General features: G+C 44.0%; 1 protein-coding gene across 3 annotated transcripts in view; it reads right to left on the reverse strand.

The window, feature by feature from the left end:
• TTC27 (tetratricopeptide repeat domain 27) overlaps positions 1 to 27,865 on the reverse strand; it is a 383,896-nt gene that overhangs the window by 340,722 nt on the left and 15,309 nt on the right. For all 3 annotated transcript variants that reach the window (XM_066595887.1, XM_066595886.1, XM_066595885.1), the window contains exons 3-4: positions 22,702 to 22,873; positions 16,338 to 16,467 (exon numbers count right to left, since the gene is read on the reverse strand). In XM_066595887.1, coding sequence (XP_066451984.1) covers positions 16,338 to 16,467; positions 22,702 to 22,873 — 302 coding nt within the window. The remainder of the gene's footprint in view (positions 1 to 16,337; positions 16,468 to 22,701; positions 22,874 to 27,865) is intronic.

Raw genomic sequence — 27,865 nt, forward strand, 5'->3', positions numbered from 1 at the left:
TATGTAGCCTGGAATGGAGAAGGCAGACCGGTTAAAAAACGCTTCTCCCTTCTCCTCCAGGTCCATGGCTGTGTTGGACAGCCAAGGACCTGACCTGTTCCTGCTTGATTGCAGGAGCTTTAATCCCATACTGTACTTCTGCTATCGGCCGGGATTAAAACCCAGGACCAAGCGCCGTAAATTTACCGCGCTTGGTACTTGGGGGTTAAACTCTTCACATTCCAATGGTCATAGATGCATTTCTATATTAATGTAGCTGTACAACACCTAGTATCGTAGACGCCATTTTGTTGTACATATACATTAGCATCCAATTTATTTTAGTGAGGGAAAAGCTATAAAAAAAAGTTACCCTTTAACCGAAAATTCAACCAACACAAACAAATAACTTCTTTTGTACTATTATGGCTCACTTGTAAAAAGAGCATAAAAATTGCCCACAATCATTACTCCGTAAGAAAGGGAGATCAAATACAACCCACCTACACAGAAAATTCACAACAGAACATAAAAAAATATCTTTGAAAAGTTGCTTTGTTAGATCAGAAACAAGAAATCTTTTTTTTTTAAACAAACCCAGTATAATAAAAAAATAAATAAATAAAAAAAGGTGAAAAACTTCTGCCAAAAGCCTTGCGAGTAGAGAGGCCCTTCTATCTGACTCACAGCTGGTCGTTCTTTTCAATTTTAAAAGCCACAGGATGTGAATCTGTTTTAGGAAAATCAATTGCAGGCCTGATTAAGCACAAGTATATTTACCTATACCTTTTGCAAACAATTTCTCAGCATGGTCCCATCCTGAGGGCAGAATACAAGAGTTCGACTGGTTTCTTGAAAGTTTAGTCAATAACAGTAAACCCGCAAGCCAAAAATCTCTGTCGAAACTATCTTGTTGATGCCTCAAGGCCCTTTTAACGCTGGCCGATGATTGGCAATGTCAATGTAGAACTGCCGGTAACAAACCAACAAGCAAGCAATGCTTGTTTGTTGGATGTTTGCTTCTTCTATGTGCCATCCGGAAAATAGGGGATGATGAAAGTAGATCGGGGACAAACGATCCTATAACATATAAAGAATCTTTTTCTGTATTCATTACTGAATTTTGAATGTATTACAAAATATGATCAAAGTAAACAAGAATTAAGAGGAGGCTTATTGCTGATTATTATATATGTTTAGCATTGAAGACATGTTCCAGGTCATAAAAAAGTAGGTTAGACGGCCCTAATATAAGAGGATTTTTCCATGGCCAATTAAGCCTGTGAGTGGTTACATGCACAAGGAACGGTACCTGACAGCCCGCCACTTTTTCCGGGTTCTATGCAGCAGGCACCGGGACACCAGAGCTGGATGGGGGAGTCACCGGGAGGAGTATTCCAATTTTATTTCTTTTAAAGCTGTAAAACCTTTATTTATGTTCCGGAAAATGTTTTTAATATATATTGTAAGAATGTGAAAATCTGAAAACATTTTTTTTAAAAGTGCCAAAAGGAAAGAAAATTGAAAAGCTAAAAATCATGAAAGAGAACATTAAGAAATTGTCTATTATCTATGCAGAGAAATGCAAGAAAAGCCAAAGACATCTGTTCTCATCTCTATTTATAGGACGATAAATATACACAAAATCATTTATTGAACAACTGTTCCTAGTAACCATCCCAAATTACTGACACAACATTTAGTTCCATTTACAACACATTTCCACAAACACGATAAATGCTAATTTTACTTAGAAATCAATTATGTCCTCAACATTTCGCTGCCGGGCAAATTTAATTTTTTTTAAAATTTTAACAAGCACAAATGAAGTTAAAATGATAAAATAAAGAAATAAACAGATCAATATATTTTCTAAGGCCGCCTGCAGACGGGCGGGAATTCCGCGGCAGGATTCCCTGCAGAATGTCCGCCCCTGGATGCCTGCATAGGATTGCATTACAGCACGCAATCCTATGCAGACAGCCGCGATTTGTCTGCGCGAAATCCCGCACAGCAAACAAAACGCGGCACGCTCTAATTTTGTGCTCCGCGAGCCCCGCACAGAAACGTCACTCACCGGCCGACAGCTCCGCTCTGCGCAGGCAGCCTGCGCATGAAAGGAGTCGGAGCTGCAGGAGCGGGTAAGTCCACGGTGCTCTCTGCAGACGCTCGGGTCGGGTCCCTAAAGCTGGTTTCACATTCACTTTCGGCAGAAGGGTCCGTCGCAGATCTAACTCAAAATACCCAAAGAGTAAGTGCTGCATGCAATGCTTTTTCTTCTGACCGAAAGCGCTCAGCTGGGCAGAAAGCAAACAGATTCCATTATAGTCAATGGGGTCTGTGCGGCACTGTTCGGTTCCGTCCAGACACGGAATCATTAAGCCACGGGGATTCCTCTTTCTTGCTTCCCGAATGGAGCAGTAAGGCGGAATCCCCAATGCAGGTTTGAAACTGGGACGTTAAACTTTGGCTTGCATGCCGTTCTCAGATGTCAAAACAAGTGCTGCGCACCAAATATTGCACCTAGATTGAGCCTGGAATGCTGCGGAGGCTGCAATTCTGGGCTTTAAAAGCTATCCCCGGATCTCAGCCCCAATATCGTAGCTGCTGCATATTACATATGTCCTTGGTGGTGAAAGAGTTAGGCCGACTTCCCACTAGCGTATACACATTTGCGTGCACATTAGCATAGCATTTTTGTGGAATGAACAAGATGAACAAGATTTTTTTTGCACACACATCGATGTGTTTTACTGTACTTTTTGGTTCAAAAACTTTTTTTTATTGACAAATTTTTTTTCATGACATAGCATTTGTGGACATGAGCACACTTGGCTGATGGACGCAATGATTATACTCAAAGAGCTCAATGACAGTCTCCACGACTAAGCCGTGTTGGAGCATACTCAACATAGAAAAAAAACAAAAACAGTCAAGAAAAAGTTTTACTGTACTTTTTGCACTCGTTAAATATGTTAATTTGCGAGTGGCAAAGATGCACTGATTGAAATGGCTAATTAGTCTTAATGCATTCCAGATGTGTGTTTTTTCCTGCACAATTATGCAGTGTTTCATGCATGTCCTTGTGTATTGTGCATCCCTCATTGACTTTTGTGGGGTCCTTTGGTGCGCACATACCGTAGAAAAATAGAACATGTTCTATTTTTTTTTGTGTGCGTGACCGAAATGTGCGCATATATGGAAATTTGAAAGAACCCATTAAAATCAAAGTGTTTCATTATCTGCATATTACGCGTGCAAATACGCCCGTGTGATGCCAGTCTTACAATGATATAATTAATAGTAATTAGAGATGAGCGAGCATACTCGCTAAGGCAAACTACTCGAGCGAGTAGTGCCTTATGCCAGTACCTGCCCGCTCGTCTCTAAAAATTCAGGTGCCGGCGGGGGAGAGCGGGGAGGAACGGAGGGGGCGGGGGGAGATCTCTCTCTCCCCCCGCTCACTCCCGCAACTCACCACTCTCTCCCCCGGTAGAGAATCCTGGAGAATTTAGCGGTTGGAAACCTGTCCTTACTGCTCAGAGGGCCAAATATGAAGAATAATGCTTCTCTTCACTGACTTCAAGCATATATCTCGAGAACAGTCATGTGATCCAGCATCACGGTTAGCCCGCAAACTCAGCAGAATGGGAAGCAGCCACGCTGCCCACATAAAATAACTAGTTTACATATATAAAAAAACACAAACTTTTATCTAAATGCTAAAGATACAGCAAAAACTGCTGCATCCGTGTAACGATGGTCTTGATTATTCGCAAAATGCAAAGAAAATGGTCGATAGTTTGATTACTTCTATAACGTGCGAGGCAACTGAAAAGGGGTCTATAATTCATACCATTGATGAGCTAGGTCTTGTCATCATTGTAAGAAGTGAACTTTCACTACTTGCCCCCCAAAAAATCTCAAGCCCTGTATGTTTCTTTAAAGCTCCGTCCCATCAAGTTTCCGTTTGTGCCGCGTTGGGCTAAAATCCTACTGTGCTCGGTGATTGTGTTCAGCCTGAGCATTTGGAACCAACTCACAGTTTATGGTGGTTATGAGATGTCTAAGGACAGGGGATGTGGAGTCCAGGGATGTACTTTTTATGCTTGCAAGGCTCCCTTTTCCAAATCTGCCACCGCTGAAATTTGGTACTTGGTCTTTGGGCACAACTCTTCTTCAGTCAAGTCATGTGTGTAAACTCCCATAGAGAAGAGTGGAAGTGCGCGCACTGACTGAAGAAGAGTCATGCTCAAAGACCAAGCACTAAATTCTAGAAGTGACAGCATGGGAACAGGGACCTTGTAAGCATAAAAAGTACATCCCCGGACTCCATGCCCCCTGTCCTATAAGCACTAATCGTTAGTTTATGGTTCCTACAGGACGTGATAGAGTGCCTTTAAAAAAAGCACATGCGATAAGATTTTGTTATACATATGCTATACATGTAGCTGCTGACAAATATAGTCAACTAAGCATGTAAGGTCCCCTTCATACAAGCACATGTGTATTTGTGTGCGCCTGAGCGCTGTGTATATGCGGAATGAATAGTGCTTTTCTGCGCACACATCTGTGTATTTTAGTGTACTTTTTGGGTCCGCAAGGCAAGTTCATTTGCATGTGGCAAACAAAGATGTACCAATTGAAATGAGTTCCAGATGTGTTCCTTTTCATTCAAAATTATGCAATGTTACACACATCTCCTAGCATATTGTCCATGCATTTGCACATGCCCATTGACTTCTATGGGGACTTTGGTTGTGCCAATACGCAGGAAAATGGAACATGCTGGTTGGGTTTTTTTGGGGGGGGGCGGGGGGTTGCACAGGAAAAACATGCACATGTGAACGAACCCATTGACATCAATGGGTCCTATTCTCTGCGTATTAGGCGTGCAATTACGCCCACGTGAGAGGGGGGGGGGGTAAAAATGTACAGGTGGGGTTGCTGGATTATTAATATATCCTGGCCAAAGGTTTCCTTTTGGCATGCATTTGCCTATTAAACACTATGGCCACAGTATAAATTATAAATCAGTGGGATCTGTTAACGGGACAATCGTATCACCATCACGGACCCTGGAACCAATAAGTTATGGTAAGTAAATAATGCATGTACAGTCTTCTATACATATATTAGTGTACTAGCCTTAAAGAAATATTGCCGCAAACATGAAAGTGGAATACAAATGGCTTAACAACAATGCGAATAGCAAAGCCGTAAATTGAGACATAAAACAAACTACATTTCTGCCAGTATAGGAAAAAAACCGCACACACCTGCTTTACTTCTACCGACGGAGAGAATAAAAATGTCATATTTCCTTTTTAGTGAGGAAATCAATGTGTTTTTGCAGCTAGTTCAACGCTTTATCTGGCATAAGGGACTTGCAATGCATTGCAGCGAATAAAAGCAGTTAATGGGTTTTGCATTAGACAGGCTGAGCGCCAGTGAAAAGGATAAAATATTAACAAGCGCAGAACCCCGGGGTTTCCTGGATTTTATTTTTTTATTTTTAATAAGGCAGAATGAGGCTGACCTGATGTTACGTGATCTACTTAGCGATACACCATAGAAAAAGCTATCTGGTTAAAAGTCTGTATGTAAATATCATATGAGAGGGGTGTAATAATACAAATAGTTCTAAGGCCGGTCTCACAATTGTTGCAGGTAACAATTGCGGATTCCGTTATCACCATCCATGCGCATGATACACGCTAATACGCGGGAATGGAATTGCATTGCTAGTTCGCTCACACTTGCGGGTAGGAATTGCGAAGAAAAAATCACATCATACTACATTTCATTGCAGATTCCGCAAGTATGAGCTCCATTGATCTCTATGGATGCGTTCGCCTGCAGTGCATAGGCAATTATATTGCGTATGGACGTGGATTCATATGCAAGTTGCTAGGAGACCAGATAACAAATGGCATAAAAGAAAGCAGGAATTGGTGGGTAGACAATGTAGGACAGAGTCTGGCAAGCAACACACCCATCCAGACTGCTGTCTGCAACCTCTGCTTGCTCTTCCGAGCTTTTCCTCTACAAGAAGTGGTGGTTGTTTTTTTTAAGTGGTTTATACTACTTCCAAAAAAGTAGTATAAGACCAGCCAAGCCAATAGAGCAGTATCCTGTTCTGAAGGCTCTTGGAACCGCTCCCACCACGACAGCACAAGAGAAGGTCGCCATTTATTCATTGATAACGTTTACGTTTCATATGGTGGCTTTAACTTAGTTCTTTGTAGATAATACAAAAGATCTCTGTTGGATCAAAGTACACTGCCCGCCAAAAGAATGAGCTTACATAGATAAATGAAAATAGCTCACAATTAGAAACCTATCTTTTATAAGATGCGATTTAACATGAATCTTCACACACACACAAAAAGAACAGGCTATCTTAAAATAACTTCATGCAAATAAGGCCTCTCATCAGCTAAGCCAGAAACCTACTGTACATTGATGAGGGGCAAACACCATGAAACAGCTGTCTATACATGGTTTTCTGGCTTGGTTTCCAATTTCAAATCTTTGTTTTAAAGCTCCGTATAAACAGTCTTACATTGATATGAAGGAATGCTGCCATCCAATAGGTGGCGCTGCATAGGTAGTAATTCCATCTTTCTAATTTGCATAAATTACCCAGAGGAGCTTATATGGCCTTACAAGTCTCCCCACTGACCTTCTAGGTGTGCCCGCACCACTTTTGGCTGCTTCCCTTGGGGAAAGACTATGCCATCCCCCTACCCACTCACCCCCTAAGTGTGTCCTCACACTTTTTGGGTGCTCTCCTTAAGGAGATACGACACCCCTCCTGACCTAGATAAATTCAGACATGGCACACTTAAAATCCTTGAATTGACACAACACATGCAGGTTTACCTGCAAATTGTGGTATTCGTGATGCTTGTCAGGATCACCAGGGCAATACAATCTGTCCGTATCGGGTCAACCCAACTCGATATTTAGCAAGACAATTGTTTTACAATTTAGAGTGAGAGGTGTGTAGGGGTATGTGCATGTCATTTTAATGAATGTGACTCAGTGGTTAGCACAGTTAGCCTTCAGTGCTGGGGTCCTAGGTTCAAATTTCATCAAGTACAACATTTGCACGGACTTTGAAAAACTCCATCCAGATGTTACCCTTGGTGATATTTGAATCTAGAACCCCAGCACTGCAAGGCAGCAGTGCTACTAACGGAGCCATCTCACTTGTCTGTGCTAGAGCAGAAGAACAAAAATAAACACAAAACATAGAAACCCTAATTAGATGTTGCCCGCGATCAGATTTGAACATAGAACTTGAGCGTTGCAAGGCAGTAGCCCTAACATTTGAGCCATTAGCATTCCCTTGCTGGAGGAGGTGATGAAGAAACACAAAGAGAACATACAAAGTCCATGCAGATGTTGTCTTTTGACAGATTTGAACCTAGGATCCGAGCACTGCAAGGCAACATTGCCAATTACTAAGCCCCCATGCTTGTTCTTCTTCTTCCTCCAGAGAAGGAGAACAAGAAAGTGAAGAAACAGGAGCAGAAAAATTAGAAGAATTAGCAAAAAGGAGGAGGAGAGGTAGAATGAGCAGGGGAAAGGGGAAGGAGCTTGGTGGTTCAGTGGCTAACACTGTTGCCTTGTAGCGCTGGAGTTCTAACTTTATAACCGATTAGGATAATGTCTGCATGTTCTCTGAATTTATTGTTCTTCTCAATCTAATCCTGCTCTAGAAAATGGAAAAGAAATAAGAAGTGTGGTGGCTCAGCTGTTACCACTGTTGTTTTCCAGTGCTGGAGTTCAAGGTTCAATTCTGTCCAAGAGCAACATCTGGATGAAGTTTATGTTCTCTGTGATCATTCTCTCTGTTCTTTTCCTCGGTAACATTAATGACAGGTGTGTTAGCTCAGTTGTGGATACTGTTGCCTTGCAGTGCTGGAGTTCTAAGTTCAAATCTGTCCAAGGGCAACATCAGGATAGGGTTTTCCAAAGTCCATGCAGAAGTTATCCTTGATTAGATTTAAAGCTAGGGCCCAAGAACTAAAGGGCAACAGTGCTAACAACTAAGTCAAATTGGAAGACACAACACACCACCCCAAAACCCTAATTCACAATTACATTTTGAAAATCGGGTGGGGCACTCCCGACAAAAAAATGTCAATAATTTCTCAACACTATGCGGTATATAAAGAAAACGGTGTAGATCCGAGATAAACTGTGAGCACAGCTGCTTTCCATTAAATTCAATTTTAATGGGGGGTCCTAGTATACATATTTTTCTTTCTTTTTTCAAGATGCAGTAATGCACAATACAAAATCAATAATAGCCTTTAATTAAATAAAACTGAAACAAACGCAACCCTTGTAAAAACGGACACCAAAGAGGTGTCCGCTTCACGACAGAAGGGAAGGATTTCTTTTGATCCCGTTTAGGGATTCTATCACAGCAGCTGTGACAGAACCGCCGAGCGTAGCCGCATAGAGTGTCCAATAACGCTTTGTGAACGCTCCCTTATAATGACTCTCATATAGTGAATCAAGACAACCACCCTAATGGAATAAATAACAGGGACGTTATTTCTTGGAGGCCATCCCTTATATTTAATCATTGGGATCTGTTCATTTTGCAGATTGCAGGCTATTTGGTGAAAGCAGAAGAATCTGGATGAAAATGATAAGGACTGACAAGCTGCCACAGAGCATAATACAATAGCGCACACTTGCATTATGCTGAATGTGTGTGCAGTCTCCGTGCCTTCAGCCTTCATAAAATCAACACTGGCACTAAAGCAAAGAGTAATCAAGTTACTAAACCTTTGCTTATGTTGTCTGCAAATACATCCTAATAATTGCTACAGTCCGGCTTATATAAGAATGCTTCCATATAGCTTCATTTCTATGAAGCTGTCCCAAATGTCCTACTGTATGTTGGGTATACTCTCCTGAGATGTACATTTCACAGGTTATGAAGACTGCTGACCTGCAGGCATTTAACATCAGAAGAACTCCATAAGGCTTTCGCCGGTCTTTTTCCGTATGGAACCAATCACATGAGCAGTAATTAGGAAACCTGGCAAGCTTTTTTTGAAGACCATATTTAGGTCATAGGTTTATTTGATATATTTTGCAACTACAAGGGACAATGTACACTACAAATACATGTGATTACAGAGGTGTATCTAAGCGTGAGCGCCTCTCCAAAGTACCATATTCTCCCCTAGAAGCAATGCTTCTCTGAAGAATGACTGCTGGGAAAAACCTCTGTGATCATCTGTATAACATATAGATATGCAAATAAGGGAGGTAGAATACTACTTCCACAGTGCCACCTATAGGAAGGCAGCATTCCTTTAAGCCAAAGTTAGACTCTTTATACAAGCCTTGTGACAATGACTGGGAATTAAAAGCAAAGCCACACTCCATGTACAGACAGCTGTTTCAGGGCATTTGCTTTCATCAGTGTTCAGTAGAAGTCTGGATTTGCTAGTGAGAGGCCTGGGATGGGGGTCAGAAATACTATATTTTCTCCTTGGGGAGAGCACTTAGATGGTGAGTGAGGAGAGACAAAAGGATATGCAGATATCCTGAAATAGCTGTCTGTACATGGAGTCTGGCTTTGCTTTTAATTCCCAGTCATCGTTACATGGCTTGTATAAAGAGTCTAATTTTGGCTTGAAGGAATGCTGCCTTCCAATAGGTGGTACTGTGGAGGTAATATTCTATCTCCCTTATTTGCATATTACCCAGAGGAGCATGAATGGCCTTTTGAGTCTCCTCACTCACAGTCTAGGTGCTCTACCTAAGGAGAAAAGATAGCATTTCTGACCTAACATCAGATACACAGAGCAGCACACTGTTAGCCAATAACAGACTATGGCCACCATATGACAGATCTATGTATGGTATGTGTATGACTCTAGTCTCTAGCAACAATACAACTGTATAGATATCTGGATGAAAATCGTGTAAAGGAAGCATGATCCCCATTCACTTAAAGTAGGGATTCCAGAGAGTAAAAGTTTTATCAAGTTTTCACCCATCTCCTGGATGGGTGAAAAGTCGATAGATCGGTGGGAGCTCGAATGCTGGGACCCCCACTAATTCCCAAGAATGGGAAACCCATGTCCACCTATTTCTCAAAGCAAGGTTGCTTCTCCCTATCGCTGTAACATTGCAGTGAATGGAACGCTGGCCACGCATATACTGCCGTGGCTCCAATCATTTCAATGGGCCTGATGGAAATAGTCAAGTGGTTTGTATTCAACCATCTCTGTCAACTCCAATAAACTAAATAGAGCTGCAGCCAGAGGTCTGTTCACTGCAACGTTATAGTAACAGGAAAAAAGCAACCCTGCATTGAGAAATAAGGAGGGGGACAGGTCCCCCATTCTCAGGATCAGCAATCAGTTATCAGGAATTCACAGCGGGATACAGCTGATACTATTGTTTCAGCTGTATCCCGCTCCCTAATGACAGGCAGGCTATGAAAACCAAAGGGTCCAGCTGTGTTCTCTATACCCCTCTCGGGGCGCTCCAAGCAGAGAACAGCTGGATGCAGAAGACAAGCGGGGCCAGCCCCGCTCGTCTTCTGCATCCTCCGCTTGGAGCGCTCGGCTGTATAACAGCCGGACGCTCCGAGCGGAGAATAGCTAGATGCAGAAGACAAGCGGGGCCATCCCGCTTGTCTTCCGCATCCTCCGCTCGGCTGTATAACAGCCGGGCGCTCCGAGCGGGAAACAGCTGGATGCAGAAGACAAGCAGGGACACCCCGCTTGTCTTCTGCATCCTTCATTTGAAGCGCAAGGTGATCGCTCAACATTTGAGCGATCACCTTGCGCTGTAAGAAGAACACAACGATCACTGAAAAATTGCTCAAAAGATTTTTTGAGCGATAATCGTGTCTAGACCAGCCTTTAATCCCCATCATAATTTTACATACAGCTGGGCTTTATGCCCAGGACAAAGCGCCGTATATTTACAGTGATTGGCCCTTAATGGGTTAATCCCTTTCTTCAGGCTCCAGGCCAACCAATTTGTGCACAAGACTACCAAAATCAAATTACTCTTACCTTAGAAAACTATCAGCCATTTTAGCATAGTGTATCGAAATAATCTGGTGTGGAAATATCTTAAGAAGACCTATTGTCTAGGCAGTATCACCCAAGTCACAAGGTAACATGTGTTAGTTCACAGACAGATATTCTTCAGAAGACAAATCTGGGAAATGCATGAGCTTTGTCTAAGATGCAATTTGATAGGGAAACATTTCACTCCGTATCTATTACAACTCACTATTCTGTTACTTAGTGTACTGCATGCTGGACTCAGGCTAGGGTTTTCTTCCGATATGCCTTTGTATGACAACATATACGATACGCCTCTCCCCTCATGGCATTTTAACTGTGTGAAACTGTCCAACATGATCAATCTACACAAAATACAATTTGCATATAGTTTTGCTTTATTTACTACCGACATTGATTTGTCCACTTTATAAAGAGACACCGGCCCTTTCACAATTGCAACTTCCCCGTGTGGAAAAAGTGACTCGTAACCTGAGAGTTCAGCATAAAACTAAGTGAGCAACTTTTCAATGGATCCGTTTTAGTTTGAATCCACACTAGAATGATATTTGAGCAACTTCGAACAAGACTTGCTCCTTGCCACTAGACTGGACAGGGCTGGAATTTCAAAAGTTGACATCCTTGTGCGGTTTTATCATGAAAAGAGTATAGCTAAATGGTGTGATTGAGGATAAATCTCTAGCGAATGGGGATCCTGATGTTAAAAAAAAAAAAAAAAAAAATTCAGCAAAAGGGGACAGATGAGGATGTCAAGAATTCTTCTGCACAGTCAAGCAAAATTGCAAATGAATTTAACACTGGTGCTCCAAATAACGTGTCTGAATGCATCACCTGTTGCTATGCATCATGAATAAGTTTGAGTGCCAATCCCATCTCAAGCGAAAGACAAGACTTCAGTGAGCAAAAGAGTGCAAAATTGGATCACAGAGTAGTGAAACGCATCAGATGAATTAAGGTTTCTGTAGTACCTTTTTGAAGGAAAGGGACCGGAATTTATTGAAGTTGGTGTCCCAGATGCTCCCATATATGTTCTATTGGTGATAAATCTGGTGACCAGGCAGCCATGAAAGTGTAACAATGTTGTGGGGGCTTCCCGTGACCCTCTTGTGTGTGTGGCCGAGTATTATCCTGCTTGAAAATGTCTTGTAGAAGTTCTGCCATGAGAGGGACACATGTGGCTGCAGGATGTCCTGAAAATGTAGCTGAGCTGTCATCGTCCCTCGTACCACAACTAGGTGTGACCCATTATTGTATGCGATGGCCCCCAGACCATCACACCAGCAGTGGGGGCAGTGTGCCACTCCACAACAAAGGCAGGACTGAGGTGTTCACCCCGAGGCCTCCAAACATCAACATGGCCATCGTGAGTGCCCAAACTATACCAGGATTTGTCACTGAAGACAATCCAGTTACACTTCTTGGCAGTCCAGTTTTGACATTCACGACAGCACTGCAAACAGAGGCAACAGTTGGTGTCAAAAGGCTGTACATGCCATACACGTAATGGGCACTGTGAAAAAACATGTCCTTCAGCCAAGCACTTGGAAATGGTTCCGATAGACACAGGGGCCTATAACGATGGTGTCACCTATCTCGGGATAGCGGCCAACAAAACAGTAGGAGCTGCTCATGCTTTTTGGATGATCAGGCAATCTTCTCTACTGGTCATCTGTCAAGGGTGTCCTGAGCCCGGTTGCCTTGTGTGCCCTCATGCATCCACTGGTCCCAATACCTCCTAAGAGTCTGGTCAGAACGGCCCAAATGGCAGCAATTCATCAATATGACAACCAGCTTCTTGCATTCAAATAATGCACCCCCTCTAACACTGTTAACTGGGCGAAATCTTTTCTCTGTGTCGTAGAGGCGTCTAGTGGTCAACAAGTTCTACACAAGCGGGAGAAGAGGTCCCTACACACAAGGAGCCTCTGAGAGCCTTTTATAGGCCAAGGGTGGAACCACTTTTAGGTCCTCCGATGACAAGACCGTTCATCTAATCGCACCACAACTCTCATCATTTGCATATCTGCCCGAGATGTAACTGCAAGCTGAGTTTTGCAGCAATACGACAACTTATAGGGGCGGGATATTTTTTCTTTCTAAAAAAGGAGTGTATTTTTTAGGTACTTTATAGATGAATTTTCTAGATTAACCCAAGAATGCATCTTCCTGTAGTATTGACTGTAATTGGATTTTGTGGTAATTTGAGCCCCATCCATCTACACACATATTACAAGAACAATAAACACTACATTTATTATAGTCGCAACGCCCATGTTCCTACATAAGCATAAAAATATTCTTAGCACGCGGAGGAGTCATTTAACTCGGCAGAGAAGAAATGAAAAAATAATGATCTATCCTTGCAAAACATATAGCCCTTTGTACGGCAAGTGTGATTACTTAAATGTTCTATTTTCAGCACAGCTGATTATATCCACCTTGTCTCCATCCAAAAGCCTAATTTTTAATCCACCAGACATTTTTACAGCTTATTATCAACAGTTTATTCATGGGGGGACTCGCCACTCTTGGCAAACAAAGTAGGGAGATAGAGCTGGCTCAGAATAAATTAGACAAGAGAGACCTTGTGGATATGCACAAGAGCAAAGTGATAAATCATTTTCATTTCACTAATACAAAGTTTCAATTAAGTATAATCAAAAGCACTGAGCGTTCATCAAAAAATGAGATTATTCACTTTCCAGATAAGGTTAATTCAGTTTTATTCCAGCTGGGCTCATATGGAAATCGCACGTCATGGTTGGAGACCCACTAAGGCTTGTGTGCTAGGATGTCCTATCTCCCTGAACAAACAAGTCATCAAATAAACTTATCGGCGCCTTTCGCTTCTATATCATTCTTCTACTAGCACTCTGCTACGTGGTTACCAGGCGGCTGTGTGTTCAGACTATTAATGACCGAAGCCTGTATCTATCCAAGCCAGCAAGGGGAAAAAGGAGCATTTCCTATATATCAGGTCTACTGACATCAAGAGCTTTTAGGAATGGCATCAAGTATGTATCATTTTAGTACTTTGATCTATGATTTGAAGATTTGTATCCTCGAGCTGGCATGTGTCTGTCTGTTGCTTGTGACGCTCGCACCCGCAGGAAACTTGCAGCACTCAAGAAAAATATCAAGCTGCCAATCGAGTTAATAAAGGAAAAAGTAACTAACATCATTTTAATGATGATCATCAACACCTAATTGTACTTGAATGATCACTTTTTTAAGTACAGCTGTTTGTTTGCTTTTTTTGTACTTTTTAATGCACTTCTCGAAATAGTAAATTTTCCCCTAACATGTGATAAATATCTAAGCCCGGCATTTGTGACGCTGGGCTTCATATATTTTACCCCGACGCACTGTGCACTTAAAAAGGGTGGTCCAGGCTTAGAAAAACATGGCTGCGGAAATGCCGGGTGGAATGCCAATGGAAAATGTCCCCGAGTCCACCTCTTCATGCACTCAGCACATCCTCAGCTTCTCTGTGCAGTGAAATGTACACCAGGTCCTACTTGACGTACAACTCCGGCATAATTTACACCAGTTTTTAAGAGTAAATTATACATAAATTTAATAGTCCAGAGTGGACATGCCCCCTCTGAAAAGCCCCCCCCCCCCTTTTTTTTTTAAGTGATGCGTTTGGCGCAAAATTAAGAAAAGTCACAAGTTTCTGTGCAGAGATTTGCTGCTTCTTTGCATCAGAAACTGGCATCTAATATTTTATAAATGTTCCCTATTGAGCTGATATGCAATAAACCAAGGCTATGCAATCAAGCAAGGCTTCAAATAATGGGACTCACTGTAGTCCTAAATGACAATCTCAGTCATTTAGGACTACAGGGGTAATGGCAACAACCAAGCATGTTCACTCGGCTAGTCTTACAAATCTCACAGGCATTATTGAGCATTAACTACCCATAAGCAAGACCCAGGACAACAATGCCAGAGACTGACGAACTTAGCACTCTCCCATTGAAACGAATGGAGTGACAGCATGCACGCATGACTGCTGCTGCACTTATGCGAGGACCTTCACGATGCCTAAATCTTGGGATCAGTATGGGTCCCAGAGGTCAGCCTCCCACTGACCAGGAAAGTTTCCAGCCCATCTACCTTGGCAGTTGATCACATTTGCATAATAAAAGTAGATGACACACTGAGTCTGAGGATGTAAGTCTTAGGCTGGGTTCACCCAGGGCGGATTTGCCGCGGAAATTCTGTGCGGAATTTCGCCACAGCAAATCCGCATGCGTCCGCTAATCCTGGGATTAGCCAGCCAAGTGGACACACGGAACAAATCCGCTGCGGCTAATTCGGCAGAAACCACTGCTGCGGCGCGGCTCTGCCAACCGCAGTCGCGGATTTGCCGAACGCAGCATGTCTATTTTTTTTCCCCGCTGCGGCCGCACTCTCCTCTATGGGAGCGCCGGCCGCAGCGGAAGAGCGAGCGGCCGGGCCACTTCTAAGCCGCTACAGCCGCGGCGGTCCTCCCTGTGGAAATGTCGCGGTTTGTCGCTGCGGCCAAACTGCGACATTTACGTCGGGAATCTGCTGTGTCAACCCAGCCTTATACGTACCTTCCCCATTACTCCCCTGATGTCAGTGCATTAAGTGGCTCTGCTAAATACTCTGCTCATTCTAATTCTATAATAGGTGGACTACTTAGCAAAATGCACTGAGAGGCGACTTCTCGTGCTGGTACCAGGGATCCAACAGGGAAGGCAAGTAAAGTACTTACATCCCTGGACTCAGCAGGTCACATACTTTGGCTCATAAGCCTAGCTCTTAGGGCTAAAGAAGGTGATAAAATCTTTAAGTGCATGCAGAGCAGAGAGCAGGTAGTATGATCGCCATGCGCTGTAACACGTCTCGCCAAGATCCAAGTCTGGTGGCATGTTGGAGGGAAGCTGGCATTAGATCTCATGTGAGGAGGTGAAAGTCAGTAAGCACCAGGAGGCAAAACTATTTGAAATTTTATCTGGCCTGTCCCTTCACTGCAAGGATTGTCATACACTAATCATGGAAGAGCTGAGCAGTACCAGTAACAGAAACTGAAGACAAGTACGCCTTAACACTCACCTTCCTGAGCTCTTATACAGACAACCAATAATGACTAAGCAACATTAACGTTATACAGTATGAAATACAATACTGCTTGCACGTGTCATGCTCTATAACTATTCATTTATCATCTCGCCATACAGCGGTAGATGGAACACCGAGTCATTGAAATAATTGAAAAAAGAAAGTACATCCTAGAATTGTTAGTCTTACCTCTGTAAAGCGCTCCAGTAGGAGTGCTGGAAACAACTCCCGAGGCTCCGTCAGCACAGGGGGCCCCGTCCAATTGCTCTGCACGAAGAGATGGAGGCAGCTGACTCCCAAAAGAAGAATCAGTAGTTGCCTACAAAACAAGAACTGAATCAATCACGGTTCATCTTTTCACTCCTTTCAGTCTTAAAATTACAATCCTAAAACAGGCTTCCAATGGTCCTGGCGGGGCTATATGAGAAATTGCTCTTTGGATCCCGACAAAGACGAGTAGGATTCCTTAAAACAAAAAAAATTGGACACACACGCATGACTATATTACTTATGGGGGAATTTTGTTCTTGGTCGAAATTCATTTATGACCCACTTTAAATTTTACTGATCAGTAGAACACTAAGCCTAGAAATACAAGTAAACCGGGAATAATCTTAGGGGGGTCCACACGAGGCGGATTTTCCACAGCATTTCCATGTGGACCCTCCGAATTTGCAGTAGCAGCAAAGTGGGTGAGATTTTGAAAATCTCACCCACAAGCTGCGGAAATAACCAGCACAAAACCCAAGCAGAAAATGACATGCAGTGCAGGATTTAATTCCGCAGTATGTTATGTTTATTGCCGTTTCCATTCCAAAAATCACCTGGTCTCAATAAGGGCTAAATTCGCATAGAAATACGCAAAAAAAACCTGTATCAAACCCTGCAGCAAATGTTGCAGCTTTGATGGAGGCTTGTTGCTGCTCACTGTGGACACTCCACTGCAAATCAGCCCACGTGTAAACCCAGCGATAAAGTTTCTGTAAGTCTGCTAAAGTCTCTGCATCGGCAAGTTTGGCCTGCCCTTGTGTTGTATTGCAGATAGAGCAGAGGGGGGAGGCTCCTGCTGCAGCTAGTTGTTTTATATGCAGACAGGGCAGAGTGAGGAATGGGAGAGAGGACATGGCTGATCAACTGGGGGACACAGATTTGTTCTAACTGCAGTAAAACAAAATGGGATTAAAGAGAAGAAGTGGATTAAAAAGGTACGTGTCACTGTAGAACTTCAGCTGTGGCAAATTCCACAGAAAATGTTGCAGCTTTTCTGCATAAAGACCCGCATCAAAATCTGCACCGAATCCACAGCTCATTTGAGTACTTCTATTAATCCCCCTCACTTCAGAATACTTGTCGCTGTCAGCGCACTCTCCTGGCAGCCTCTAGTGAGCACCGAGTCGCTTGTCAGGTGATTTCACTGCCACATCACCTGACCAGCAGCTCAGCGCTCACTAGAAGCTGCCAGGGGATCTGTGACAAGATGGCGAAACGCACAAATCTAGCACGAATATAAACCCTTTCCTTTTGATGCAGGAAACAAATCGCAGCACGTCCTATCTTTGGCCGTGCCCTCACATCGCAAAGCCCATTGTTTTCCATGGGGCAGGTGGAAGAATCGCTCCCCGTGCTAGGTGCACGCAATGCGATGCAACATTTCCCCATTGAAAACAATGGGAAAAAATCTGCGATCCTCCACTGCAGCTGTCGGATCGCGAGGCTGTTTTCATTAAAAGAAAAACCTGCCTCACATCCACGGAGAAACTGTGGTGAAATCGTATGCAGACAAGCGCAGTATCAAGCTGTGATCCAGGGCCTGAAATCGCTTTCTACCGTGTGAAGCTAGCCTTAAAAGGAGTTATTCATCCTTTAAGAACAGAACAACTATCCTCAGACCAGGCTGATGGCGAGGGGCCGAGGAGAACAAGTTCTGTGGCTTCATGAATGTGTGTGTGTGTTGGTACAATCCTGTTCATACCAAGAACGCTGTACTGTTTGTAGTGGCCATTCTGAGTACTGCAGCGTTGTCCAGCTGAAGTGAATGGGACAAGACTGCAGTAAGCAGAATGGCTATTACAACTACTATCTTCTGCATTCTTAGTATGAACAGGATTGTACTCCCATGTAAACATTGAAGAAGTGGTCACAGAGCTTCCTTGAGAGCCGCTGCCCCTTCAATCAGCTGATTGGCATCAGTCCGGAGGGGGAGAACTCCCACCGATCAGATATTTAACAGCCCAATAACCCCTGATGGGCTCTTTCCCACGAGCAGATATTGGCCGTCCATTTTCACGGCAGGCTGATATACGCTGCGATCTGATGCATTGGAATCCATGGCCGTATTCCTGAAACGTAAAAGCGCCCTCGCCGGGCCAATATAGCACCAGGCGTTTTTACGTCGGGCCCAAAAGATAGACCTAGAACTATCTTTTGGGCCAGAATACGTCGGCCGCTGCATGGGCTCCTATGGGAGCCCATGTCAGCTGCCAAAGGGGGGGGGAGGGAGTTTAGCAGCGTGGCTGCTAAACTCCTTCCCTCTGCTCTCCTCCCCCCCCCGTGTAGGCTCACCTCTGCTCTCTTTCCTGCTTGTTCTTTGCAATTGGAAAGGGTGGGACGTGGGCGGAGCTAAGTTCTTGCCCTCTCCTTGCCTCTTGTCCATAGCCATCAATGGGAGGAGGTGGGACAGAACACCACTTAGCTCCACCCCTCCCATTGCAAAGAACGAGCAGGGAGGCAAGCAGAGGTGAGCCTGCGAGGGGGAGAGAGAGGGGAAAGGGGCACCAGCATGCTGACCGCGGCGCATATGCCCCGGGGCCCATGCCGTGCGCACGTTCACGAGCTTCTACGCCCCAGATGATAGCGTATAGCGGCTGGCCATGAAATCACCGGCCGATATACGCTCGTGGGAAAGAGCCCTTAAAGTCACTTAGCTCTCTCTACGACACTCGGTCTATGGAGATTTCATGGTTGTGTTCTGTGCTTTAAGCACCTGTTTGCAATTGGTTTGGCTAAAACACTTGAACTCAATTAGTACCAGGAGTGTTCACATACCTTTGGCTACATAGTGTCTTAACCCCTTAGTATCGAAGCCTGTTTGCACCATAAAGGGGTTGTCCCGCGCCGAAACGGGGTTTTTTTTTTTCAACCCCCCCCCCCCTCCCCCTCCCCCGTTCGGCGTGAGACAACCCCGATGCAGGGACTTTAAAAAAAACCGCACAGCGCTTACCTGAATCCCCGCGCTCCGGTGACTTCTTACTTACCGGTTGAAGATGGCCGCCGGAATCTTCTCCCTCGGTGGACCGCAGGGCTTCTGTGCGGTCCATTGCCGATTCCAGCCTCCTGATTAGCTGGAATCGGCACGTGACGGGGCGGAGCTACACGGAGCCGGCATCCTGCACGAGCGGCCCCATTGAGAAAAGAAGAAGACCCGGACTGCGCAAGCGCGGCTAATTTGGCCATTAGACGCCGAAAATTAGTCAGCTCCATGGAAACGAGGACGCTAGCAACGGAGCAGGTAAGTGAAAAACTTCTTATAACTTCTGTATGGCTCATAATTAATGCACAATGTACATTACAAAGTGCATTAATATGGCCATACAGAAGTGTATAGACCCACTTGCTGCCGCGGGACAACCCCTTTAACTCCTTAGGGACCAAGCCTGTGTTTGCACCTTCATGACCAACAAATTTTTCATTTTTTTTTTTTTACATAGTCGCATTCCAGGAGCCATAACTTCTTAATTTTCCGTCGATAGTCGTATGAGGGCTTGTTTTGTGGGACAAGTTGTATTTTTAATGACATCATTATGGGGAACTGTAGCGGTGCAGAGGGAAACGGCAAGGAAGGCTTCCACATCATCTTGTGGGGTCATTTTTTGCAATGCCCCTCTTACTGTCTTTAACACGTCGCTCCCGTCATGTTACCTGGGTGGAGCTAGTGTCTCTCTAGTCTGAACGGCCTCAGTCAGCATGGCCATTTGCTTTACCAGGAGTTGGTTTGTCTCCTGTTGCACTCGTTGCTGCTGAGCGATCACCTGCTGTTGCTGCACATTCATTTGCACCAGCTGCTTCACCAATTCCTCAATAGTCGTCAGGGCAACTTTCATTCTTATTGCGGCTTTCACCCAGGACATATAACCGTGGGTCTTTTAATGCCAGCGCATCCTCCACCAATTGTAGCAGTGCAGGGGGAAACACACCAGGCCACGACCAAATGCTGAGCGTCTTGTCTTTTATTCACGCTTGCAGGACATAACACAAAGTATTGGTAGTCTCCAGATAACATAAACTTTAAGGAAAGTCCTTTTAAATCAGCAGTCCAGCAATAATAAACTCAAAAGTCCTTTGGTTTCAATTAGGCATATCCACAGCAAACCTTCCCTGCAGCGTGGTGCGGTGTCTCCAGCTCAGGCCTCTGCTGCTCACACAGGACATCTCCCCCTGAACTGGTCACCTGCACCAATTTGCATCCACCACCTGAGAAACAGACCGCATCTACATCACGGATGCTAGTAACCTCAGTGATATATACCTTCCGTCCCTCACTTCACCTCTCACTCTGCTACAGAAACACATAAGGTTTTTGTTGTTTTTTTTTAACGAGGATTGGGGAAGAAATTTTCTGCATTTAGGTTTTGGATTTAATTTTTACATCATTCAGTGTGCAGCATAAATAAAGTGATAACATGATTCTTTGGGTCTGCATGATTCCAACAATGCTTAAAAAGTGTTTTTTAAAGATTTGCTTTTATGTTGCTGCATTCCAAAAGCCTTAACACTTTAATTTTTCAAATCGACGGAGATGTAAAAGGGTTTGTTTTTGGCGTGATAAACTCTAGTCTGTATTCATCCAATGTTTGAGGACACATAACATTTCGATCAATTTTGTCTTCTATTTTTTTGTTGCAACAAGATTTACAAAATCCGTCTTTTTTTTTTTTTAACAGCATTCTTTGTGCCGTATGAATAGGATAAATTAATTCTGCAGGCCAGTACGATTATATTGATACCAAACTTATACAGGTTGTTTTTTTTAAGGTTTTTTTGCAACTTTAGGGCTTATTTACACAAGCGTATATCGGCCGGCATTTTCAGGGCCGGCCGATATACGCTTCCATTTGAGCAGTCCCCCCTTTCCCTCCCAGGCTCTCTGCCTCTCTCCTCCACTCCGGCATTTGCAATGGGAGGGGGCAGGGGTGGAGCTAAGCTCTGCTCTGTCCCCCCACTCCCATTGCTGGCTGCAGACAAGGAGGAGCTTAGCTCCGCTCCCGCCCACTCCCACTGCAAACCGCTCGGAGGGGAGGAGAGAGACAGAGAGTCGGTGAGGGGGAGGTAAAGGGGGGACTGCTCAGATGGAAGCATATATAGGGCGGCCGTGAAAACGCTGGCCAATATACACTCGTGTAAATAAGCCCTTTAAAAAAAATAAATAAATAAATTGCAGGACCATTTTTTTTGCAATGGTGCCATTTGTTGATCCATTCGCATTTTTGATTGCTGTGTGATCCGTTTTTTTTAAGGTGAGTTAGGCAAAATTAACTATTTTAATCATGTTTTTTGGGTTGTTTTTTTTTCATGGCGAGCACCATGGAATTTAAGTGATGTAGTAACTTTTTTCTGTGGGTCATTGCGAACGCGGCAACACCAGATTTGTGATGGTCATGTTTTTTTGGAAAAGGGAAAATGTGGGGTTTTGATGTTTTTATTTTTTGTCCTACTAGGGGGCTTGAATTTGACCACACTTATCATTCTTATAATACACTGATATACTTCAGTATCACAGTGTATTATATTGACTATGAAGCTAAGCCAGGGACTGAGCCACATAGGCCGCCATAGCTGGCAGGCCATATTCAAACCTCTAGGTTACATTGTAACCCATCAGGACTTCATGATCTCTTTGCAGGAGCCCGGTTGTGTGACAGAGGCGGCTCCCTCCATCAGCCTTTACATGCAGCGGAGGCATTGACTGTGACATGTAAAAGGGTTAAACAGTGGGGTATCCGTGGTTTCTCTGGTCCACGGTCTTTGAGCAAGTGACAGGCTGTCACCCGACAACAGAGCAGTCCGTTGCTCTGGCATGGTAAATCTGTGCTATGCTTCTGATGCAGTGCCATAAAACAGGCGTGTGCATCAAAATAAGGCCCCTTAACGGTGTATGGTCAGTCATTAAGGGGTTAAATTCCAAGGACCATGCACTATGTACTACCAGATGGTGTCTGCTCGTGAATTTACCCTATGAGGTTAGTGGTAAGTATTTCAGCAGCCAATAGGTTCAATAGTGGGGACTCTCCCAGGCAGGGGGCCACATCTATGGCAACCACATGTCGTGGCATGGCATATGATAAGGGAGTCTCCTTTTCATGCATTCAAAATAGCCAATCATCACAGGTAACGTCATCAAAAGTAAACAAGCATTAGCTTGCTGGTCCTTTGCCAACATTGCTTTTTAATTCATGAGTAAAGGGCTTATTTTTTAGGCAATGACCGAGTATTATATAATGTACAAAAAAATGAATTTAGATAAAATGGATTAATAATGCAACAACTAGTAAATTACCTGTCATTGTTCAGCTCTGCAGGCGAGTCCAGGAAGGCAGCAATCTGTCTTTCTAGATACAAGTCAACTTTTTCTTCTCGTTCAGGAGTACCAAAAACGTCTTGTATCAGCGGACTCAGCAGAATACCCTCATAATTACCTTCAAATAGTAAATGCAGCAGGGCTAAAATGTCTGTAAAAAAAAAAAAAAAAAAAAAAGTTTTAATAGACAGTATACTCAATGTATGTCAAAAAGTATATGAATAAACATACTGTATATTGTACATTTTCAGATTATTCTTGCCAATATATACAGTTACTAATAAAAAGTGGTCCGATTGTTATCCAAGACAAACCCCATCTAAGTAAGGCTGCCTTCACACCCGCATGAAATCACACGAGATCTGTGTGTTGAGAGACACAAATATAAACCCTATTCTTTTGAATCGGTTCATTTACATCAACAATATTTTCCTCCATAGAACCGCGATGCGATGCAAATAACAAATCACAGCATGTTCTATCTCGCTGCGAGATCTCACAATGGGAAAATCTGCGATCCTCTGCTGTGCAGCCATGGTGGGGATTCCCTTCATCCCCGTAGCGATGCACGGCTGTTTTCATATGAAAACACTATGCATCCATGGGGCTTTCACATGGATGGCGAGAGCGATATTACGACCAGATATCGCCCACTCCAGTGTGAAGGAGCCCTAAGGGTGGTTTCACACATTAACAGGGGTTACGCTTTCCTACTCCATTTGGGGAGCAGGAAAGGGGAATCCTGCCACCAGCCAAATGGATCTGTCTCAGTCCAGAACCAAACCACAACAAACAGAAGCCATTGACCTATTCAGTTTTTACAAGGCTGCCCGGCTTTTAGATGGAAGAAAGAGCGCTTTCTCTTCCAATATTATTTGTATCATTCGCGTTCTTTATTGAGTACATCCCCAGTGCAGAGAGAAAAGGTAGGTGAATCTCTATGTTAATGACTTCTCCAAGAGCCAATTGACAAAATGCCTTTCAATTAGGCCACCTGTAGACCAGTGCAGCTCTTACCTGCTACTGAGGCTCCGGCTCTGTGATGTGCCGGCTGCCGCCCAGCTGGCGCATGCGCAGAGCGGAGTCGGCGCGCCGGAAGTGACACTTCTGTGCGGGCCTCTGCGAGACCCGCACAGAAATAGACCATGCCATCTGCATAGGATTGCATTTGTAATGCAATCCTATGCAGGTGGAAACGGGCGGAAATTCTGTGGGAAATCTCACCGCGGAATTTCCGCCTGTGTGCAGGGGACCTTAAAGGGGTTGTCCCGAGGCAGCAAGTGGGTCTATACACTTCTGCATGGCCATAATAATGCACTTTGTAATGTACATTGTGCATTAATTATGAGCCATACAGAAGTTATAAAAAGTTTTATACTTACCTGCTCCGTTGCTGGCGTCCTCGTCTCCATGGTGCCGACTAATTTTCGCCCTCCGATGGCCAAATTAGCCGCGCTTGCGCAGTCCAGGTCTTCTTCTTTTCTGAATGGGGCTCCGTGTAGCTCCGTGTAGCTCCGCCCCGTCACGTGCCGATTCCAGCCAATCAGGAGGCTGGAATCGGCAATGGACCGCACAGAAGCCCTGCGGTCCATGAAGACAGAGGATCCCGGCGGCCATCTTCAGCAGGTGAGTATGAAGACGCCGGACCGCCGGGATTCAGGTAAGCGCTGTGCGGGTGGTTTTTTTAACCCCTGCATCGGGGTTGTCTCGCGCCGAACGAGTGGGGTTTAAAAAAAAAAAAAAACCCCGTTTCGGCGCGGGACAACCCCTTTAAGGAAATGAAATTTGAAATGAGTATTTCTCTAGTGTTTTGCCTATTAAATAAAGGCACACAACACCTGGCTACTGACAAACCTGTCCTTCAAAAGAAAGATTTTTTTTTTTTTTTTTTTTTTTAGTGTGAACCATGCCTCAATGCAAACAGCCCTCAGAAGATGCATTGTAGACACGGTGTTGGAAAAGGCTAGGTATACATCAAATCATGGTTAGACAAATTAGCTACAAATTTTTAAAAAAATAGGATTCTTGCTACTTTCCCAAGGAGAGGGAGTTCTGTTAAGATCACTCCAACAGCACAAAAGGCAATCCTGAAAGAAGCAAGAAAGACCCAAATGTAAAAGCAAAAGACTTACAGAAAACTCTACAAACGGCTCTGTTCATGTGTCCACTATAAGAACAACAGCTGAACAAAAACAGTGATTGTTGAAGGTTAACATGTGAAGAAAGCCATGGCAGTGAAAATAAAACATAGTGGCCTTCCTCAAATTCGGCCAAGACCACCTGGATGTTCCACAATGCTTCTGGGAAAATGTTCTGTGGACAGATGAGAAAACAAGGAACTTTTTTGCACAACAGTATGTTTGGAAAGTAGACGAACACCAGAACCTCATCCCAGCTGTGAAGCCTCGTAGATGGAGCATCGTGGTTTGGAGACGCTTTGCTGCTTTGGGGTCTGGATGCGTTATCATTAAGAGAACAATTAATTCCAAAGTGTATCAAAACCTTTCATTAGAGAATGTAAGGACAGCAGTCTGTGATATCTAGTTGAAGAGATACCGGGTGATGCAATAAGACAATGACCAAAGGCACACTAGAAAATGACCTAAAGAAAGATTGAAAATACAGACTTGTGTTTTACCAATGCAGAGCTATGGATGACTTGTCAACAAAATAGCAGTGGGGTCCACAGCTTGGAACGCCCGGTAGTAAGCTGGTGTGAAGGAATTAGTTGCAATGGCCCAATATAGCAGTGCAGCTCTCTTCCACTGGAGTGAATGGGAGAGAGCTGCACTACCATGCTGGACCACAGCAGTACAGGTGGCATTTTATAGCTTCCATCCACAAGCTCCTTCACATTAGCTGATCGGCAGGAGTCCTGGGCGGTGGACTTGGATGTGCTATTGATAACCAATCCTGAGCATAGGTCATCAATAACTTTGAACCAGAAAACCCCTTTAACACTATTGAAATGCTGAGGCATGGTTGACCCAAAGAAGTCCTCCCGAATGTTGTGCAAATCTTATTGGCAGCTACAGGAAACATTTGGTGGAGAGGACTGCTGCTAAAAGGGACATTTACAGGTTATTACATTCAAAAGGGAATCTGCTGAAATTGTTCAGTAACTTTTTCACTCTGCACTGTGGATGTTGACCCAATGTGCTCAATATAAGACAAACTATAGGTCTTTAGTTACACGGTGTTTCTCTAGAATTGTGATTTATGGCTAATGCCCATAGCCGGATTTCTGCTGCGTTTTACAAGCCAGAAATCTGCGGCGTTACCCCGGAGCTATTAGGTTCTATTGAACCTAATAGCTCAATGTTCACGCTGCGGAATTTCACCGCAAGAAACGCAGCATGCTGTTTTTGCCGCGGGCAATACGCGCGGCCGGCTTCCATTGTAGTCAATAGAAGCCGTCCGTCACGCTATACTTCCGCTGTAGCACAGGGAAAGTATCACGTGAATGTGCGGCCCCACCCACCACCGGCCATGTCATCTGACACTGCCAGTGCGTCACACGCTGTACTGCGCATGCACACCGGGACACGTACAGCGGATCCGGAGTGGCAAGTATGGGGGTTTTGGGGGCGCCATGGTGGACTCCACTGCGATATTCCGCAGGCAGAGTCTGTCCCGGCCATGAGCATGAGCCCTTAGACTTGTAACAATCACACCACATTCTATCAAAAATCAATGCAGAAATCCAAAGTGTTCACTTATTTTTCAGGGATTTCGGGGATGCGTTATACTTACCTTTCCCGTCAATCTCCCGGTTGAAGCATTGAGCGGTGCTGCTAAGTAGCCTGCCATTTCTAATTCTATAATGGGCGGACCACTTAGAGCCGCTCAATGCACTGAGCGGAGCCATCCAGCGCGGATACCGGGTGAATAACAAGGGAGGTAATTATAAGACTTACATTCTCAGACTCAGCGGGTCAACTACTTTTAGCCCATAACCTTAGCTTATGACGCTAATATTAGGTGACACAGTCCCTTTTAAATCTATAGTAACATCACCATATACACTGAAGGCAAATCCCACGTAAAGATCAAGAGTGGATAGAATAGTCTGGACCGTAGAAGCAGTTGCAGCTCTCCAACAGACAACCTTCTTATCTTAGCATCCAAACAATCAGAACTTGCATAAAACAGAAAATCAAAACGTGATTTGTCAAATGAGAACTTTGGAGCAGCTTTGAGTACCGGCTCCTGGGATTCGGTAAAAGAAATAGCCCCGCTGGCAGTAATAAGTCATATAAAGAAGAGAATTATCCTTATACCGCTGCAGCACGATCACAATATCAATCCATTAGGTCTGGTTACATCTATTGGCTCCTAAGGGAAGACTTTATAACAAAGAAAAAAAAAACATTTGGTTTCTTTGGGTCAGTAAAGAAAATCTAACATTATGACAATCTTAAGAGCCCTGGAATAATGTGTAATCGTAATTCACAGGCACCGGCCTGACCGCGGCGAGAGTAGAGCGCTCTGAAAAATAGCACTATAAAAAGAGAATGTCTCCGAGCAATTGGAGATAATGATGAACAGGGGCTTTATCTGAAGTGTGAGTGACTTTTAGGATCACAAGTTTTACTGCGGCTGTTTAGAACAGAGCGGTGCAGGACGTTGCGATCAGGAAAATATTAATATTCCAGATAATTGCTAATTGTCTGCCATGATCATAAAGTACACTGGTCATAATATAACACCAATAGTCGGCCATTGTAGTGAAGCACGAGGGAAATCTCAGGATATATACAGAGCAAATGGCAAGAAGCACATGTATAAACTCCGTTCTCCCAGCCGGGGCAGGGCCGATTCTTTACATATACCCTCCCAAATACCCAGTTCTGTGGGCAGAACATGAAGCCATATATACAGATAATAGTCGGTATCTGCTATACTACTTTTTCTAGTCTTCCGTTAGGAGATTTCAGAGTGTCTTGGAAGTCTTCTGCTAGACTACTATAATAGCTAGAATTTTAACATAAAATTCACTGAAAAAGGGTAAAAATCCACTATAAAAACACTGAAAAATGGACACAGGTTAGTTTCACACGGGCGAGCGCAATATCAACGTGAGATTTATCACGGATGCAAGGCGATTTTCAGGCAAACACCCCTCACATGGCTTCTGTGACCC

This window comes from Eleutherodactylus coqui, chromosome 3, assembly GCF_035609145.1.
Source record: "Eleutherodactylus coqui strain aEleCoq1 chromosome 3, aEleCoq1.hap1, whole genome shotgun sequence".
In the NCBI taxonomy this organism is placed as follows: domain Eukaryota; kingdom Metazoa; phylum Chordata; class Amphibia; order Anura; family Eleutherodactylidae; genus Eleutherodactylus; species Eleutherodactylus coqui.